Raw genomic sequence first — 19,490 nt, 5'->3', positions numbered from 1 at the left:
ACACCAATGCTGGCTCATATCTAGATCAGGCCAAAACAAAATATTTCATACAGGGCCCCTGACACCAGCCATCGGCTGAGATTCATAAGCATTTCAAATAAATGCAGCAAAAATGTCAGCTTAGATGTATGATTGGGCTGAACTGTATAATTAGTAAACAATTAATAGCAGAAACCGGGATGAAATTCTGAAACCTGGTACACCCATTTGCCAAACGCTGCTCTAATTCTCTCTCCCTCCCCCCAGCTCCCCCCCTCATCCCCCATAGACCTTTAAATTATAATCCCTGCTGCACCACCACCAGTCTCACTGTGAACGCTGTCAGTTCTGACCTTGAGAACAGTTTCCTCAGAGCTAAATGCTTTCCAAAATTTCTCACCCCTCTCTAGACGGGGGGGTGGGGGGCTCCACGCTGACTACATTTGGGGGGCGGGTGAGGGCAGGGATGTGGGGGGGGTGACATTTTGCCTCACAGATGTCCGCCGGTCAATAATTCATGGACGGGCGACGCGAAGCTAGGAACGAGCAGCTTAGCGGGAGCGCAACCGCTAACAGGTGAAGCCTTTTCTGTCCCCCCCCCCCCCAATTTAAAAAAAAAGGCTGAGGGCCTTAACAAGCACACAAATCAGCACGTTGCCTGGATACAAAGCGGATAACGAGGTGCGATCACGACCCTCAAAAAGGCTGCTTTCTTTGACACAATTTATGCGCAAAACAACAACAGCTTTAACCCACACACGCGCGCGGGGACACGCACACACAGTGTAGGCTAATTACGCAATTTGCTCGTTCACAAATGTCGCGATTGCTTTCTGAGGTCTGAAAGAGGCAAATAATCAGTCCTAATGAATGCAATCCCCGTATATGCCTTATGCGTCTACGCCAGTGAGCCCCTACACTCCCTGGAACTCTGTAATTCAAAATCACAGGTACTCGAGGGCCATGAACTGCCAGACTGTCATCCTTCTTTTCCCCGGGAGTCAGGTGTGAAGGCAGTTTGGCCAATCGGTAGCGCTAATCGCTCAGTTAATTGCCTGGCAGAAAGGAAAACCAGGGCCGGATTTGGATTTGAATAACCGTGCCCTTGAGTCCGAGGGTCTTGCTCATTACCACTGTCGGTGAAACCCTTTAATCAACGCTCAATTAGCCAATTAAAACAGTCGATTGCTCAGTTAGCCTTCGCCTCCTTGGGTCTGAACTGCTTGCTGATTCTATGGTGAAAACAAAAACCAGAAATGGCTCCCCAGGACTGGGGCTGGGGACCTGTTGTCCCGGACACATGGATGAGGAGCGCTCTCCCGTACCGTAGATGCACTGACTCCGGGTTTTCTCTATGAACCAGAGAGAAACAAACCAGCTAGCGCACGATGTCCTCACAATGGAGTGTTTTTGTGAATGTTATAACATTGCAGCTTCGAGGAAACGACGTTGTGGGGATTTTTTGTGTTTGCTGGGAACCTGATCACAAAGCATTTCGAGGCAGGGTTGCCTATGTGGGATCAGGTTGTGTCCTGTCTGTGTTCTAACACAGTACATTATGAATGAAGAAGGTAAAGCTGATCCTTGATCCGTGCCCATACTCGTATACTGCAAAAAGGTCTTTCTTAACAAGCGTTTTAGTCATATAATGAGACATAAAAAAATATATTTCTCTCAAGTATAAAAGATTAGCTTGTTTCCTCACCCTTATCGTCGAATCTCAAAATGAGTCACTTCATTGGCAATCTTTTTGTCTTACTCAGCAAAAAAGTAACATAAGTAAGATCTTATGAGAAATAAGAGACTGCAATACTGATTTGATTCGGTTTTTGCAGTGTGAAGCATCACAGTGTAAATGTGCTGATCTAGGATCAGTTTTTGCCCTGACCTTATGCCACCCTTGTCCATTATCAGCAAGAAGGAAAAACTGATCCTAGACCAGTGCTCCTTATCTGACATGTTTTATGAATACAGGCCCAGGAGCAGATTCTCCACCAGCAGGTAGCACAGATCATCAGACCAGAGCAAGAGGCACTCACTCACACACACACACACACAAATAGACATGTGCACACACGCGTGCACAGATACGCACATACAAACACGCAAACATGCTCATACACACACTCATACAGGCACACGCATACACTCACACTCACATATACATACGCACACACACACACGCACACACCAATTTGAAGCCCCCTGTTGGAGTTTAAAGAAGCAGCGCCTCAGACGTGAAATTGCACACTGCCTTTGTCTTGTGGAGTGCACGCTGAGTTTGGGGGGGGGGGGTGGGGGGCGCAGGCTGACAGACAGAGCTCTGAAGGCACAGAGATAATTACACATCCTGTACAGTGCGGCCGAGGAAGAGAGAGAATCTCCCAGCTCCCCTCAGTTTAAAGTGTCAGATCTCAGACAGGCGATTAGAATGCTCCGAACTGAAGGTTCTAACGCTGATGATGTCACAATCACCGCCGGTGACTGAAAGCGCTGCAGTTCTAGAACACTGACATTGAATACTGAAGAAAAAAAAGAACATTCAGGGGGAAAAAAAACCTACTATTCAAAGGGTTAACTACGTCTTTCAAGTGTTTTTAGCCCCCCCCCCATCAGTCCTCCCCCCGGCGCCAGGGCCCATACACACGTGACAGTCTGTCCTCAGCACTCAAGGTCACATCGGGCCCTGGGGCTTTTCCCCATCTTACAGAAGGAAGGGGGCAGGGAGGGGTGGGGCAGGTATCTGTCGCCATATTTTATATTACCTTTCTAGACTATTTTTACGCTGAAAAAAAAAAAAACTGTACCGAGTCAACTCGGTATGAGTTTGTATGAGTCCAACACAGACCACATTCACGCGATAAGAGTTAAAGGGACTATCAAAGCTGACTCTACACTGAACATTCAGCAGTAAATTGGCTGACCAGACGCCCTCTTTTTCCCAGACATTTCTTCTGTTAGTGACTGAAAATATCTATCAAGGCAGGATTTCACAAATTCCTAAAACTGTCTGGTTTGGTTTTGCTCATTCAATAGACCGCATATAAACAAACAAATAGCTATTATGCTTGTAAAATGCCTGCCCAGCCTGGTCCTCTTTTTTAAAAGTCAAATATATGGTCACCCTAGCGTTGAAGAAAAATTGCTGGTACCTAGTTTTAACCCTGGATCATGACTGTGCAGAAATTGGATTGTATATCACTCAATATTAGCCTTTAACTTTGCCAAAAAATAAGTGCAAGCTTTATTTTTTCTTTCATCATAATGACTTTGGCAAGTCGTGATTGCTGAATTGTTCGTTTGTGAAGAAAAACAATTACCGGCTGCATTCAAATGTTGAGTTAAAAGATAATGACAAATGTGGATCGGGTCCATTCTGTTGTCTTCTATTACGGTTGAACTGCATTCGATAATGAGAAGTTATTCTTGCGTTTTTTTTCTCTCTCTCTCTCAAGCAGAGCGTCGGCGAACTCTCCGTAAGGAAAGCATCGCAGCACCGCGGCGACGCGGGTTCTCCCGGGTTCCACATGGAATCGAGCTGAGCCGCTCCGGACCGGGACCGTCGGGATGAGCGGGATGGACGTCCCGGCAGAGGCCTGGAACGGCTCTGTGCCGCAGAACGGGACCTTCCTCCGGGTCGCCCCCCCCACCTCCGCCGTCTCCGCCGCCGCCGCCGCGGACGCCTCGTCCGAGCGCCCCGAGAACGTCTACGTCTACGTCTCCATCTTCCTCAGCCTGCTGGCCTTCCTCCTCACGCTGCTCGTCATCGCCCTGCACAGGCTGAAGAACATCATCTCCTCCAGCTCCGCGTACCCAGAGTGCACCAGCGAGGGCGGGAGCTCCTTCACAAACATGGAGATCTGCAGCCTGTCCTCACAGAGGTCCACCGTGTCCTCTTTGTCCTCCTAAGTCGCCCGGAACCTGACAAACTGTGTGTGTGTGTGTGTGTGTGATTCCCTCTCTCCCTCCTTCTCACACTCACACTAATATAATTAAATATGCGCATGTTTATTTCATGAAATACCAGGGCTACAGAGGCAGACACACACTCACAAACCTTATAATATAATGTAAATAAATACAACACATCGACACGCACAAGCAATATGCGGACACATGCTCGGTCTATAATATGCATAAACACGCTCCCACGGACACATAAAAATGCTTTATCTCTCTTCCTCCCTTTCATTCTCATTTTCTCCTCCTCATTTGCTCTCTCCCTCCTTCTCTCTCTCCCTCTCACTCACCCACCCACACACACACACACACACACACACACACACACACACACACACACACGGAACAGAATGAGTAAAGGGCAGGGCCGCAGTCTGTAATGGTTCTAAGCCCATCTGATAAAGGCTAACGGGCTCATTCCGCTGTAGCACGGTGAGCGCCGGGCGATGTGCATGCCTCATAAGAGCCCCGCTGAAGGCTGGCGGGAAGTTCATTAGCACGTTAGCGCCGCCGACCGCACTCTCTCTGGAGGCGCGGGGACGTTTGGGGGCGGAGCCGTGCCGCTCGGCGTGCCGCTCGAACCTCTGGCCGTAGCATCGCGGCGGTGTTAGCGCCAGGGAAGAACACAACAGGCTTGGATTCTTCATCTTTGCTGCCCCCACGCCCCCCCCCCCCACCGATCGCACGCCTTCTCAACCCCACGAACCGGCACATTTCGGACCGCCACCAGCCCCCGCCGTCCGTCAGCATTCCGCAAAAATCGGCATGGCAACATTCTACCAGCACCAGCAGAGCCGTCCCTAGGCAAAATAAAAATTTGGGGGCCCCTCCAAAACTTTGGCACCCTCTGATTCCTCTGCTGTCAAAGGAAGGCAAGAAAAGTGGGGCCCTGGGCTGGAAGGCGGGGCCTTGAGCAAGGAGAGGGGGGGGAGCCAGGGTGAGGAGGTGTGGCCCTGGGCAAGGAGACGGGGCCCAGGGTGAGGAGGTGTGGCCCTGGGCAAGGGGGGGGGGGGCAGGGTGAGGAGGTGTGGCCCTGGGCAAGGAGACAGGGCCCAGGGTGAGGAGGTGTGGCCCTGGGCAAGGGGGGGGGGCAGGGTGAGGAGGCCGGCGGGTTGCTTCATATTTGTGGAGGATGCTGGGAAGCCTGACACCTCCCCATTCGCCGGCTGCTTCGACCCACAGTGCAGCACAATGTTAGGGGACGCATTTGGTGCGGGCGTATCCCAGCAACAACAAAAAGAATGTACAGAACTCAGCGTTGGCACAATGTTGAAATAAACGAGTAAACAACGCCATTTCCGCCGTATCTTTCTTTCCCCTCCCGTTTCCCCTCTGAAAGCCGGGCCGTCGTCGAGGGCAACGGTTTCCCGCGGCGATCCCACGCAGTTAAAAGTGACGGCTGCTCCGCCGCGTGAGCACATCAAAGCAACAGCTCCAAAACCAGGCCACACTTACAAAACCCGCCAAAAAAAGACGACATTATCAAAGATACTTTCAAAGATACACGGAGACCAGGGGGGCTGAATCCATGATGCTATTTCAGGACAGTCCGCACCATCCTTTTTTTTTTTCTTTTTTTCTACTGATTGTAGAAACTCCCACAAGCTTGAAAGACACCCATCACATCATCAAGCTTACGAGCTGTAGCAGAGGTGCGCAATTCTGTCCAAAAAAACGGCTGGTGTGGGTGCAGGTTTTTGTTCTAGCCCAGAACCGGATTCTACTTATCAATGTCTTGGCTGAAGACTATGATTAGTTAATTACTTGAATGACGTGTCACAGTGCTGGACTAAAACAAAAAACCTGCACCCATATCGGGCCTTTTTGGATAAGCCTGGACAACCCTGAGCTACATTATAGGGAGCTGCTGGGACTATAGGAAAGGTTAAACTTATGTATTATATTTTTTTCCCATTGTCCATGCCCATAAGCTTCTGACTCATATGTTAAATCTAGCTCAGGTGGTTGAAAGACAACCGTAAACTGAGACAGAGGGCTGGCAGACGGGACCACACACAAGGAACAAGGCCCATCGTGCACAGCCGTTAGCTACAGCCAAACTCAGCAGCAATGCGAGCTCCCAGCCTCCACCAGCAGGCCAAAACGCTTAACATTACAGTGGAGTATCTTGCATTTAGATATACATCTTGCACACATATATATGACCTCTCGTATTCTCCCTGGCAGGCTTAACTAGTTCACGTTCGATCCTGGGGTTTCACGTTTACGGTCTCCATTTGACTCTCGCCTCTAGGGTTACCGTTGCTCTCTTAGCCTGATTTATGCACTTGTCTTCTCGTTGACGAGGGAAACGCTCGGGATGAAGAGTGTTTCTGCCAAATGCCGGCAAGGTGATGTAACACAAGTCGAAGTACAGTCCGTACTGCAGACCTTTATATAAATCTTTCATCGGTATCAAACCCAGACTGACCTGACGAGGATCCACCATGGATCTAAAGGTTGTTTGATGTCTGATGCCGGTAAACGATTAACAAGGGAATTCTAGTACACACGCTGTACTTCAACTCCAACTACACCGTAGAAGTCTCGCTCCCTTGTCGATGTGCGTAACTTCACGCAATTCCAACGTAATACAATACCACCAGCTTGGTCAGGTAGTAGCGAGTGCTGGATACTCTCTACACAGGGCTGCATTGCATTACATTACACTACAGGCATTTAGCAGATGCTCTTATCCAGAGCGATTTACACAACTTTTTTACATAGCAACTGCAATAGGGCTGCAAAATCTGCAGGTTGTCAGTGTGTAGTGTGTTCGATTCATTTAAGTCATCGATCGGATAAGGAGTCCACCATTTTGTTCCCAAGGCTTAATCTGGCTACAGATTGAAAGAAGACCATAAACATCCAAAAGACCCAGGACTGATTAATATTTTATTTAACTTAAAACTTCACCTGGAGTAACTAACTTCAGCTAACATATTAAACTCTTCAGTGTTCCAGCCGAGTCAGATGTCAGAGGCAAATGAGGACTTTCAGTATGCAGGGGAAGTAGGAATGAACGGGGAAAAATTCAAAAGTTCAGTTTCCTTTTTTCCATCCTCGGTAGTGGATAAATCATTTAAAATGGCCTTTTTTTTTACATTTTCAGATAGAATCATAAAATGACTTTACAGTCACAGATTACGGAAGCCCCTTACGAGATCCCCCACTATCAAATTCTCAGCACATCTCCCCCATTAATTACAGGAGCTATCATTTTGACGTTGGAAATAAAGGTTGCGGTAGAATAGGTCTGCGTTAATATAGGCCACCAAACGTGCTTCGACTGAAAACACCAGTGTCAGACAAACTAGGCTTTTGAACAGGTTTATAAAACTGTCGCACTACGGTGCTCAGAATGCCTAATCATAATCCCAGAATTCGGCATTAAAGGTCACAGTTGTTCACGTCGTGCTTCTGGGGGTGATTCTAGGTCGTTACCCGTAGGGAACATCCATTGCCGCAGTATTCTGTTCGACCAAACTCCATGAATATTTACAAGATGCAGAAAATTCGAATGGCTGCTTCAAAAACGCCAGAGCACGTGGTGAGTCTGGAAAATCTTCGTCGGACTTTCGGCGCCTCGCCTGCCAAATTATCTGGGGGGAATTATCGAGAACGAACACTCTCTTTCTGACAGAAAGGAAACTTAAAAAAAAAAAAAACCCATCCATAATAGCATCGTGTTTAATAGATTCGCTTTCTTATCCTGGCGTGTCTTTGCTAAACGCCTGGCTTCTGCACGACCTGGTGCCGAGTTGCGCTTGACTTCGCTGATATATATATATTAATGACTCAGACCAATTTCCCCTGTCGGATTGAATACCACTGTGAAAAGGAATAGAGGTCGAAGGTGCATAATTACCGATAACAACTCTACCTAGTTTTGCGCACATTTAAATGTGTACGCATCGTGCACCGCCGAGAAACCTTAATTTAAAATGCGGTTTTGTCACCGTGACCGGAGAACTACGGGACATACTGTCACTTGGCGCTGAGGGCGCGAAAATGAATCCCTGTAAAAGGGCAAAAAAAAAAAAAGTATTTAAATTTTGATAAAGGTCGTTCTCTGAGCCCATTTTTCCATCTGATATTTGCCATTCGAGAAAGTAATTATGACGGGTAGGGAATATTTAACAGCACAGTGGCATCACATCTAAGCAATCCATATTTCAGGTCAACCGGGAGAACAGCTGTCCCCATCCGACAACCTCGATTTAAAATCCATCCAGCCCAGCTTCTGCTGAATGATAGCCACACACTCAAACAGGATGTGTTAATATCGAAAAACAGTTTTTGCGTTATGGCTGCAGCTATGAATTGTCAGGCCTGGGGCAAAATATATTTATACATGAAAAAAAACATCTGAGAAATGATTAAATTGCAAATGGATGTGTGCTTAACACGCACGTCCACGAAAGAAGGCATAATTTCTCGCACAGGATATGGGAATAATTCAGAATTACGGTCCAATTTGCAATGGCAGGTTGAACTTAATAAACCAGGTAAATATCAAGAATAAAATAATACAAATGAAAAATAATATGTTTCAGGTCTTTTAAAAACATTTTTATTGCTTGAATAAATATGAATATATTGCACATGTCATTAGGTAGCCAAGCTACTGTAGAAAATATTTCGCTCGTTCAAAATCATTAACAAACCTGTGTCCTAACCATTCTTCAAGCTGCTGAACACAGCTGTGAACTTGCCTTTACCCTCAGACTTACCGTTTTCCTAACCCTAACCCTAATTTGGGCCCTTAACCCTAATTGAAGCCATTGGTAGCTTGGAAAACTTCAGAAAACCCATTTAAAATTGATGAAAAAGCAAGGTTAATATAATGAATACAATAATACAAAAGCAAAATAATGTTTCAGGTCTTTTAAAAAGACTTTTTCCTTGAAAAAATATTAATATATTGCTATTGTTTCAATGGCCATAGGTACCCATGCTACAGTAGAAAATATTTGACTCATTCAAAATCATTAACAAACCTGTGTCCTAACCATTCTTCAAGCTGCTGAACACAGCTGTGAACTTGCTTTTACCCTCAGACTTACCGTTTTCCTAACCCTAACCCTAATTTGGGCCCTTAACCCTAATTGAAGCCATTGGTAGCTTGGAAAACTTCGGAAAACCCATTTAAAATTGATGAAAAAGCAAGGTTAATATCATGAATACAATAATACAAAAGCAAAATAATGTTTAAGGTCTTTTAAAAAAAATTTTCCTTGAAAAAATATTAATATATTGCTATTGTTTCAATGGCCATAGGTACCCAGCTCAAGTAGAAAATTTGACTCATTCAAAATCATTAACAAACCTGTGTCCTAACCATTCTTCAAGCTGCTGAACACAGCTGTGAACTTGCTTTTACCCTCAGACTTACCGTTTTCCTAACCCTAACCCTAATTTGGGCCCTTAACCCTAATTGAAGCCATTGGTAGCTTGGAAAACTTCAGAAAACCCATTTAAAATTGATGAAAAACAAGGTTTAATATACAGAATACAATAATACAAAGCAAAATAATGTTTAAGGTCTTTTAAAAAACATTTTCCTGCAAAAATATTAATATATTGCTATTGTTTCAATGGCCATAGGTACCCATGCTACAGTAGAAAATATTTGACTCATTCAAAATCATTAACAAACCTGTGTCCTAACCATTCTTCAAGCTGCTGAACACAGCTGTGAACTTGCCATTACCCTCAGACTTACCGTTTTCCTAACCCTAACCCTAATTTGGGCCCTTAACCCTAATTGAAGCCATTGGTAGCTTGGAAAACTTCGGAAAACCCATTTAAAATTGATGAAAAAGCAAGGTTAATATCATGAATACAATAATACAAAAGCAAAATAATGTTTAAGGTCTTTTAAAAAATATTTTCCTTGAAAAAATATTAATATATTGCTAATTTTTTAATGGCCATAGGTACCCATGCTAAAGTAGAAAATATTTGACTCATTCAAAATCATTAACAAACCTGTGTCCTAACCATTCTTCAAGCTGCTGAACACAGCTGTGAACTTGCTTTTACCCTCAGACTTACCGTTTTCCTAACCCTAACCCTAATTTGGGCCCTTAACCCTAATTGAAGCCATTGGTAGCTTGGAAAACTTCAGAAACCCATTTAAAATTGATGTAAAAGCAAGGTTAATATAATGAATACAATAATACAAAAGCAAAATAATGTTTCAGGTCTTTTAAAAAGATTTTTCCTTGAAAAATATTATATATTGCTATTGTTTCAATGGCCATAGGTACCCATGCTACAGTAGAAAATATTTGACTCATTCAAAATCATTAACAAACCTGTGTCCTAACCATTCTTCAAGCTGCTGAACACAGCTGTGAACTCGCTTTTACCCTCAGACTTACCGTTTTCCTAACCCTAACCCTAATTTGGGCCCTTAACCCTAATTGAAGCCATTGGTAGCTTGGAAAACTTCAGAAAACCCATTTAAAATTGATGAAAAAGCAAGGTTAATATATGAACAATGAATACAATAATACAAAGAAAATAATGTTTAAGGTCTTTTAAAAACATTTTCCTTGAAAAATATTAATATATTGCTATTTTTAATGGCCATAGGTACCCATGCTAAGTAGAAAATATTTGACTCATTCAAAATCATTAACAAACCTGTGTCCTAACCATTCTTCAAGCTGCTGAACACAGCTGTGAACTCGCTTTTACCCTCAGACTTACCGTTTTCCTAACCATAACCCTAATTTGGGCCCTTAACCCTAATTGAAGCCATTGGTAGCTTGGAAAACTTCAGAAAACCCATTTAAAATTGATGAAAAAGCAAGGTTAATATAATGAATACAATAATACAAAAGAAAAATAATGTTTAAGGTCTTTTAAAAAACATTTTCCTTGAAAAAATATTAATATATTGCTATTGTTTCAATGGCCATAGGTACCCATGCTACAGTAGAAAATATTTGACTCATTCAAAATCATTAACAAACCTGTGTCCTAACCATTCTTCAAGCTGCTGAACACAGCTGTGAACTCGCTTTTACCCTCAGACTTACCGTTTTCCTAACCCTAACCCTAATTTGGGCCCTTAACCCTAATTGAAGCCATTGGTAGCTTGGAAAACTTCAGAAAACCCATTTAAAATTGATGAAAAAGCAAGGTTAATATAATGAATACAATAATACAAAAGAAAAATAATGTTTAAGGTCTTTTAAAAAACATTTTCCTTGAAAAAATATTAATATATTGCTAATTTTTTAATGGCCATAGGTACCCATGCTAAAGTAGAAAATATTTGACTCATTCAAAATCATTAACAAACCTGTGTCCTAACCATTCTTCAAGCTGCTGAACACAGCTGTGAACTTGCTTTTACCCTCAGACTTACCGTTTTCCTAACCCTAACCCTAATTTGGGCCCTTAACCCTAATTGAAGCCATTGGTAGCTTGGAAAACTTCGGAAAACCCATTTAAAATTGATGAAAAAGCAAGGTTAATATCATGAATACAATAATACAAAAGCAAAATAATGTTTAAGGTCTTTTAAAAAAAATTTTCCTTGAAAAAATATTAATATATTGCTATTGTTTCAATGGCCATAGGTACCCATGCTACAGTAGAAAATATTTGACTCATTCAAAATCATTAACAAACCTGTGTCCTAACCATTCTTCAAGTTTTTTTTTTTTTTTTTTTTTTTTTTTTTTTTTTTTTTTTTTTTTTTTTTTTTTTTTTTTTTTTTTTTTTTTTTTTTTTTTTTTTTTTTTTTTTTTTTTTTTTTTTTTTAAAAAAAAAAAAAAAAAAAAAAAAAAAAAAAAAAAAAAAAAAAAAAAAAAAAAAAAAAAAAAAAAAAAAAAAAAAAAAAAAAAAAAAAAAAAAAAAAAAAAAAAAAAAAAAAAAAAAAATACAATATACAAAGCAAAATAATGTTTCAGGTCTTTAAAAAACTTTTTCCTTGAAAAAATATTAATATATTGCTATTTTTCAATGGCCATAGGTACCCATGCTACAGTAGAAAATATTTGACTCATTCAAAATCATTAAAAACCTGTGTCCTAACCATTCTTCAAGCTGCTGACACAGCTGTGAACTGCTTTTACCCTCAGACTTACCGTTTTCCTAACCCTAACCCTAATTTGGGCCCTTAACCCTAATTGAAGCCATTGGTACTTGGAAAACTTCGGAAAACCCATTTAAAATTGATGAAAAAGCAAGGTTAATATCATGAATACAATAATACAAAAGCAAAATAATGTTTAAGGTCTTTTAAAAAAAATTTTCCTTGAAAAAATATTAATATATTGCTAATTTTTTAATGGCCATAGGTACCCATGCTAAAATAGAAAATATTTGACTCATTCAAAATCATTAACAAACCTGTGTCCTAACCATTCTTCAAGCTGCTGAACACAGCTGTGAACTTGCTTTTACCCTCAGACTTACCGTTTTCTTAACCCTAATCCGAACCGTAGTTTTGGCCCTTAACCCTAATTGAAGCCATTGGTAGCTTGGAAAACTTCAGAAAACCCATTCAAAATTGATTAAAAATCAAGGTAAATATCACGAATACAATAATACAAATGAAAAATGATATATTTCAGGTCTTTTAAAAAGATTTTTTCCTTGAAAAAATATTAATATATTGCTATTGTTTCAATGGCCATAGGTACCCATGCTACAGTAGAAAATATTTGACTCATTCAAAATCATTAACAAACCTGTGTCCTAACCATTCTTCAAGCTGCTGAACACAGCTGTGAACTTGCTTTTACCCTCAGACTTACCGTTTTCCTAACCCTAACCCTAATTTGGGCCCTTAACCCTAATTGAAGCCATTGGTAGCTTGGAAAACTTCAGAAAACCCATTTAAAATTGATGAAAAAGCAAGGTTAATATAATGAATACAATAATACAAAAGCAAAATAATGTTTCAGGTCTTTTAAAAAGACTTTTTCCTTGAAAAAATATTAATATATTGCTATTGTTTCAATGGCCATAGGTACCCATGCTACAGTAGAAAATATTTGACTCATTCAAAATCATTAACAAACCTGTGTCCTAACCATTCTTCAAGCTGCTGAACACAGCTGTGAACTCGCTTTTACCCTCAGACTTACCGTTTTCCTAACCCTAACCCTAATTTGGGCCCTTAACCCTAATTGAAGCCATTGGTAGCTTGGAAAACTTCAGAAAACCCATTTAAAATTGATGAAAAAGCAAGGTTAATATAATGAATACAATAATACAAAAGAAAAATAATGTTTAAGGTCTTTAAAAAAAAAAATTTCCTTGAAAAAATATTAATATATTGCTAATTTTTTAATGGCCATAGGTACCCATGCTAAAGTAGAAAATATTTGACTCATTCAAAATCATTAACAAACCTGTGTCCTAACCATTCTTCAAGCTGCTGAACACAGCCATGAACTTGCCTTTACCCTCAGACTTACCATTTTCCTAACCCTAATCCTAACCCTAACCCTAGTTTTGGCCCTTAACCCTAATTGAAGCCATTGGTAGCTTGGAAAACTTCAGAAAACCCATTCAAAATTGATTAAAAATCAAGTTAAATATCACGAATACAATAATACAAATGCAAAATGATATATTTCAGGTCTTTTAAAAAGATTTTTTCCTTGAAAAAATATTAATATATTGCTATTGTTTCAATGGCCATAGGTACCCATGCTACAGTAGAAAATATTTGACTCATTCAAAATCATTAACAAACCTGTGTCCTAACCATTCTTCAAGCTGCTGAACACAGCTGTGAACTTGCTTTTACCCTCAGACTTACCGTTTTCCTAACCCTAACCCTAATTTGGGCCCTTAACCCTAATTGAAGCCATTGGTAGCTTGGAAAATTTCCGAAAACCCATTTAAAATTGATGAAAAATCAAGGTTAATATCATGAATAAAATAATACAAAAGCAAAATAATGTTTAAGGTCTTTTAAAAAAAATTTTCCTTGAAAAAAATATTAATATATTGCTAATTTTTTAATGGCCTCAGGTACCCATGCTACAGTAGAAAATATTTGACTCATTCAAAATCATTAACAAACCTGTGTCCTAACCATTCTTCAAGCTGCTGAACACAGCCATGAACTTGCTTTTACCCTCAGACTTACCGTTTTCCTAACCCTAACCCTAATTTGGGCCCTTAACCCTAATTGAAGCCATTGGTAGCTTGGAAAACTTCAGAAAACCCATTTAAAATTGATGAAAAAGCAAGGTTAATATAATGAATACAATAATACAAAAGCCATTTAAAATTGATTAATCCACAGGCACTTAAAACAAACAAACAAAATAAATAAAAATGCGGCTTTTCTGTCCATGCAAAATGACACTTTTTTGTACAAGGCTGTGGAAGATGCTTTAAGGTTGCTCTCCGACTTTCCTCCAGGGGCCTATGATAAATCAGAATCCATTGTCCACCCGTCCATTGGGGGGGGGGGGGGGTCTAATGCTCTGCAACATTTCATTACAGTGTTTACCTGGCTCTGTAAACCAGCGCGGATCATTTTCAGGGTTATTCGGCGAGACCGGCGTCTAAATTAATGAAGCGTTTGATGAGATTTCAAAAACTCCATCTCATTTCCCGTCAACGACCCCCCCGGCCACCTGAACCCCCGTCAGAGAGAACGCAATAAAGATGCCATCCTGAGGGAACTGCGCATAGCGCGCTCTCGAAATTAAACGGGGTTCGTTTGGGGAATTCGGTTCCCTTTATTCTTGGCCCCGTATAGAAGCATAGAGAATTGTGTGCCGAACTTGGCAAATAGACGGGGGAAAGAGAAATGTCACGGAGCTGGACTCAAACGGGAAGGCAACTGAGTCTCCACAGGTAAGCTCGGTACGTTGCATCATGAACCACAGCAGGATAACTTAAAAGCAACAGTTGATTTGCAAATGAGGGAAATTTAGTTGGATGATGTCCACTTCAAAACAGTACTTACTTGACCCGCCATTCTTACATAATGCCAAAAACAAATAAGCAATTATAGCTTCATAAAAACAAAACTCTATTGAACAACCTGAAACAGCTACAGCCTCTTAAACACAATGATAAAAGTGCACTGTACTTGTGTATCCATTCACAAGGCCATCCCAGCGTTCCTGGAATACTTTGAAAAGCAGCTAGATGCAAAGGAAAAGCACCAGTCAATGCATATTTTAGATGTCAGATTGGTACATTTTGACCACCAGTGCACTCAAATGCGTATACATGCAACACATCAAGAATACACACTCATCACTATGGACACTGGATGGGTTTAAAAATTAATTTTTTTTTACCGCGTTTATTACTTTATGGAATGACTACAATCCCACAGTCTTCAGACTGCAAGTTCTGTTTTTAATTAGCATATTTTTACATTAAAAAAACACTGAAAGGCTTTGAAGGTCTTTTGTCAAAGCTTGCTAAATAAAACCTTTCCCCATGCAGTTGTGTAAAAACGGCCTAAAGGAGCGGGGACCCTTATGAACAATTTAGTTTGTATACAACTGAAAGAACACTTGAGCACAATAGGCTAATTTACTGTCTTTTAATTTATTATTATTATTATTATTATTATTATTATATGGTATACACATAGCTACAACTGACCTAGATGTGCATATACAAATGACTATATTAAAAATGTCTAGCAAAAACAAAAAGTAAAAAGGCAAATATTGTACCACTACAATGAATCTAACGGATGATTGAAAATATGAAACAACAAAATCCGTTAACAGATAAAAATAGAATCTTGGCATTGGAAGCGAGGGAACCTCGCTTACAGGCAGCCTATCAGAAGCGAGCACCGAGCCAAGCGCGCGCAGGTGTGAGGCGGAAGACGGGCATACGGCAGTGCGGCACCTGTCACGGCCCGAGGGTCCTGCAGCGCGGCTCTCTGACAGCGCGTGTCCCCGCAGCGTGAAAATGGTAAAACGGAACAGGAGCGAATGTCAAAGAGGTGATAAAAAACGGGGAAAACGAGAGGGAGTTTAATCCCCTTTAAAATTTTCGGTTTGTCAGTTTCAACACGGTTCCAATCTACCATTTGCTATACCGTCTTACATTTTATTTGGATTCAGAATATTTACCATTGCATCAGTAGCAATGAAAGTACTCTACCAGGCTACAATGGACTCTACCAGAGTGAGATTTTGGACATTTTTGTGAATCTTCAGCCCAGTGCATTTGGTCAAGGTACAATGGCCAGCTGAGAAAAGGTGAATCTGAATGGTGATACTACAAGCACTCACCTGACGTTAGTTTCACAAGATCAACAAGAATGGTTTTACTTACCTTTTCCTTAAAAAAACAAATCTCTTACTTATCCACACTGATTTTTCTTAAATTGTTTTTCCAATTTGGCATTTATTTACCTAATTTGAAGCTAATGAAGTCAGTGAAATTGCGTTGATGTTTTAAATTTGACATCCACATTGCTTGTTGATCACACTGTGTCAGTATTGACGGTAGGCTATCGACGGATCCAATCCAAGACAATTACGCATCGGCTCTACGACGGCAAGCCGCACCTTGTGGCAATTACCACTGTCTACCAGAAGAGGGCAGCTCCTCAAATCTTAAGAAGGTGTGATCAGAAATTGCACCGTCTGGCTGGACCATAGAGCTTTCTTGTTGGTTTTGATTGTCTAATAGGAAGAGGATGCAACAAGCGGCTCGAGGCTATACCAAAAATATTATAACTGAAAGATTATGTGCCGATGCCCTTTTTTGGTTAAACACGACAAACCAATTACTCACAACAAATCATAATTTCTAACTTTTATTATGAAATTTCCACTTTGGTAGTTACCGGAAGTTACTTTCTTATTTTGGCTAGGTTAACACTCCGGTAAGCTCCGGCTTTCTCAATATTTAAAATGCATTGATTTAAATGCGCAGATAAGGCGAATTTGTGTACATACAGATTAATAAACACTCCTCTAATGGAATTAATCGGCAAGCCTATAAATGATTAGCTGGTTAGTTAAATCAGTATCGAAAAGGAACTAGCTAGCTAGCCAGCTGATGTGTGCACGATAGCTGGCTGTCGTAGAGAACTGGCTGTTGACATTCAGCACTTCTTTCTTCTTTGTTCTTGATCTCTGTGTTGTCTGGTTTAGCTGTCTTGCTAAGACCCCCTTTTTCAATCGCAAAAATGAGCGAAGAGGACAATGCTACTTGCACAACTCCAGTAAACAAAGATTCGAACATTTCGCTTTTGCTCACCAAAGACGGGCAGACGTACTTCGTGGACAAGAGTGGGGTTGTGGAAAGTCGGAATGTGGTCACGCCTCAGGAACCGGACACCGTTTTCCCTTTTGACATGGAAGATCCAGGCGACGAGAGCGACGTCCTGGACAACACCGACCCCAGAGATAGCACCGCCAGCCCAGAGGCAGAGGAACTGAACGACGAGGAGGCCTTTGGGGACAGCGAGAACGTGACCAAGACCTGCACTTACGAGGGGTGCCGCGAGACCACCACGCAGGTGGCCAAGCAGAGGAAGCCTTGGATGTGCAAGAAACACCGTAATAAAATGTACAAAGACAAATACAAGAAAAAGAAAAGTGACCAGGCTATGTCAAGCGGGAAATTAGACGTAAGGATTTACAAAATGAGATTATTGGGGATGCCACTGTCTAAAATCCTGCATTTTGGCGTGGTTTGGAAGTTTTATTTAGTTCAACTTGTTGTGCAATTGGCTAAATCCTCGTAAGAGTTGCTAATGGAACCTGTTTATCTTCAGTCACGTTTTATTAATAATTTGCATTCATGTGCAGGGCCTCAATTAGTTTCACAATGCAGATTACATTCTAGATAATTGATGACGTATCAACGCTATGTGCCCCTGGTATTGTAGATCCCAAAAGCCATATAAACGTGACTCAATCAACTGCAACCCCCGCAGAAATACTTACATTTGCATGGAACTGTCAATGGAGCTCAGTGGAAGTGACTTCGTAGTGATTAGAAGGAAAACCAATGTTGTTCAGAGCCTGAAGAATTAACATGAACTCGACAGGACTTTTTAACATGTTATTTTATGAATGGCTAATTAACGTTAGTACTCTTGTTTACCCGGTCATGTTATGGTTTTCACTTAGGTGTAAAGGCAAAGAGGTGCGTTGCATGCTTGTCAGAAAATAATATTTTTGGCTTCTAACATGAATTGGTGTCTGTTAAAGCAGGAAAGCTCGGAGGAGAGACCAGTTTCAGTCACCAAGCAACGTCTGGGTACCGTGGGTGACCGTCCGGCAAGGCCATCTCTCATCGAACAAGTGTTGAACCAGAAGAGACTTGTGAGCAGCCTAAACACGCTCTTCGATTAATTAATATCACCCGTCTTGGGCACAAACAAATGCACCCGTTTTTCCTCATGCACTGTAATTCCTCTTGTCCAAGACATCCCACTTCTGACCAAGTGGCATAATGGCCATTTTGTTTTGCAATATATATTTTTGTTGGTGTATTTGACCTCATTTGACAGAAATAATGGTGTAATAATGCTGTCCTAGTCATTCATACACTGTAAATTAACCATGAAGAAAAAAAAAGAAAAAACGAGGTGCAAAGACCAGTTTCAGTAGGTTTAGCATTTCGGATACGTTCGTTTCCCAGGACGGCCTAAATGGAGTGAGTCTGCGATTATGATTTTTTGCCTTTTGTCCCCAGTCGCTGTTAAGGAGCCCGGAAGTGATCAGCTTCCTGCAGGAGCAGCAGAGGCTTCTGACGTCTCAGGCTCGCGCCCAGACGCAGCAGGACTTCTGAAACCGTTTGTTGGAGGAGGATAGCGCAGCTCGTTTCCGTTGGCAGCCAGATATCGACTAGAAAACGTCACGACGGACGAGTTTGGACAGCTCCACGCCGGTCGACAGTTTTTTTTCTGTTCATCGCGTGGGCTTCACTGACCACGTGCCTATGCTACGCCTTGGAGCGGTGGCCTAATCTCAACTGTTGTGAAAACAGTGCGTGCTATTCGATAAAGATTTTTGATTTATTTTTCGATAAACGGCCCGTAGAACAATTATAAAACATCCGATATCCCAAAAAACATACGTGGCAGAGCGGTGCAGATTCGGTTTATTATCAATTTGATCAGCAAAGGAAGCGTCACGGTCACTAAACTGCTTTTAAATTGCACTAAGAACCGCACGTTACAAAATCGATCTTGTTTTGCATATGAGCATACTGATTTTTAAATTATTTCTCAAATGTGTATTTATAAATTGAATATATTTATATCAACTTGCATATTCTTTTGTAAATTACGTGTTCAGGTTTTTTTATGCCAGACCCTGAATCGAGAGAGAAAAATTGCGCAGTTAATGGTTGTCCCAATGACAAAAAACGGTGGCCAATTCTCTTGACCTTCCAATTGATCAGGTTTTTGGATAAAGAAATTGTCCTAAGATGGCATTGGTCTCCTTAATAGTTTTTTGTGTGTATGTGTGTTTTAACGTGTGATGTAATTATGCCATACTGTATTGCATGACTCGTCGGTATTGTCGTAATTTGATTGTACAGAATAAAATGAATTAAGTGTGGAATTA

General features: G+C 41.3%; 2 protein-coding genes and 1 long non-coding RNA gene across 5 annotated transcripts in view; 2 read left to right on the top strand and 1 right to left on the bottom strand.

Moving 5' to 3' along the window:
- Positions 1-5,231, top strand: part of LOC135264061 (serine-rich and transmembrane domain-containing protein 1) — a 7,955-nt gene extending 2,724 nt beyond the window's left edge. The window contains exon 2 of one of the 2 annotated variants that reach the window (XM_064352692.1): positions 3,438-5,231. In XM_064352692.1, the coding sequence (XP_064208762.1) occupies positions 3,547-3,888 (342 nt within the window). In that variant the 5' untranslated portion in view covers positions 3,438-3,546 and the 3' untranslated portion in view covers positions 3,889-5,231. Of the gene's footprint in view, positions 1-3,434 lie in introns of both variants that reach the window. The other variant, XM_064352689.1, reaches the window with a different exon arrangement.
- The window catches only part of LOC135264067 (uncharacterized), a 27,252-nt gene extending 9,948 nt beyond the window's left edge, over positions 1-17,304 (bottom strand). The window contains exon 1 of the long non-coding RNA XR_010332589.1: positions 17,167-17,304. This is a non-coding gene — a long non-coding RNA (uncharacterized LOC135264067). The remainder of the gene's footprint in view (positions 1-17,166) is intronic.
- On the top strand, positions 16,549-19,490 carry rfxap (regulatory factor X-associated protein). Of its 2 annotated transcripts, none has more exons than XM_064352709.1 (3): positions 16,549-17,539; positions 18,129-18,239; positions 18,613-19,490. In XM_064352709.1, exons 1-3 carry the CDS (start codon positions 17,096-17,098, stop codon positions 18,706-18,708), a joined length of 651 nt encoding a protein of 216 aa, XP_064208779.1. In that variant the 5' UTR covers positions 16,549-17,095; the 3' UTR covers positions 18,709-19,490. The 2 variants fall into 2 exon arrangements, with proteins under 2 accessions (XP_064208779.1, XP_064208778.1); XM_064352708.1 differs by having other exon boundaries at positions 16,550-17,539; positions 18,126-18,239.

This window comes from Anguilla rostrata, chromosome 9 (assembly GCF_018555375.3).
Source record: "Anguilla rostrata isolate EN2019 chromosome 9, ASM1855537v3, whole genome shotgun sequence".
NCBI lineage: Eukaryota > Metazoa > Chordata > Actinopteri > Anguilliformes > Anguillidae > Anguilla > Anguilla rostrata.
Note: the sequence above shows the minus strand (reverse complement) of the source record. Positions and strands in the feature narration are given on the sequence as shown.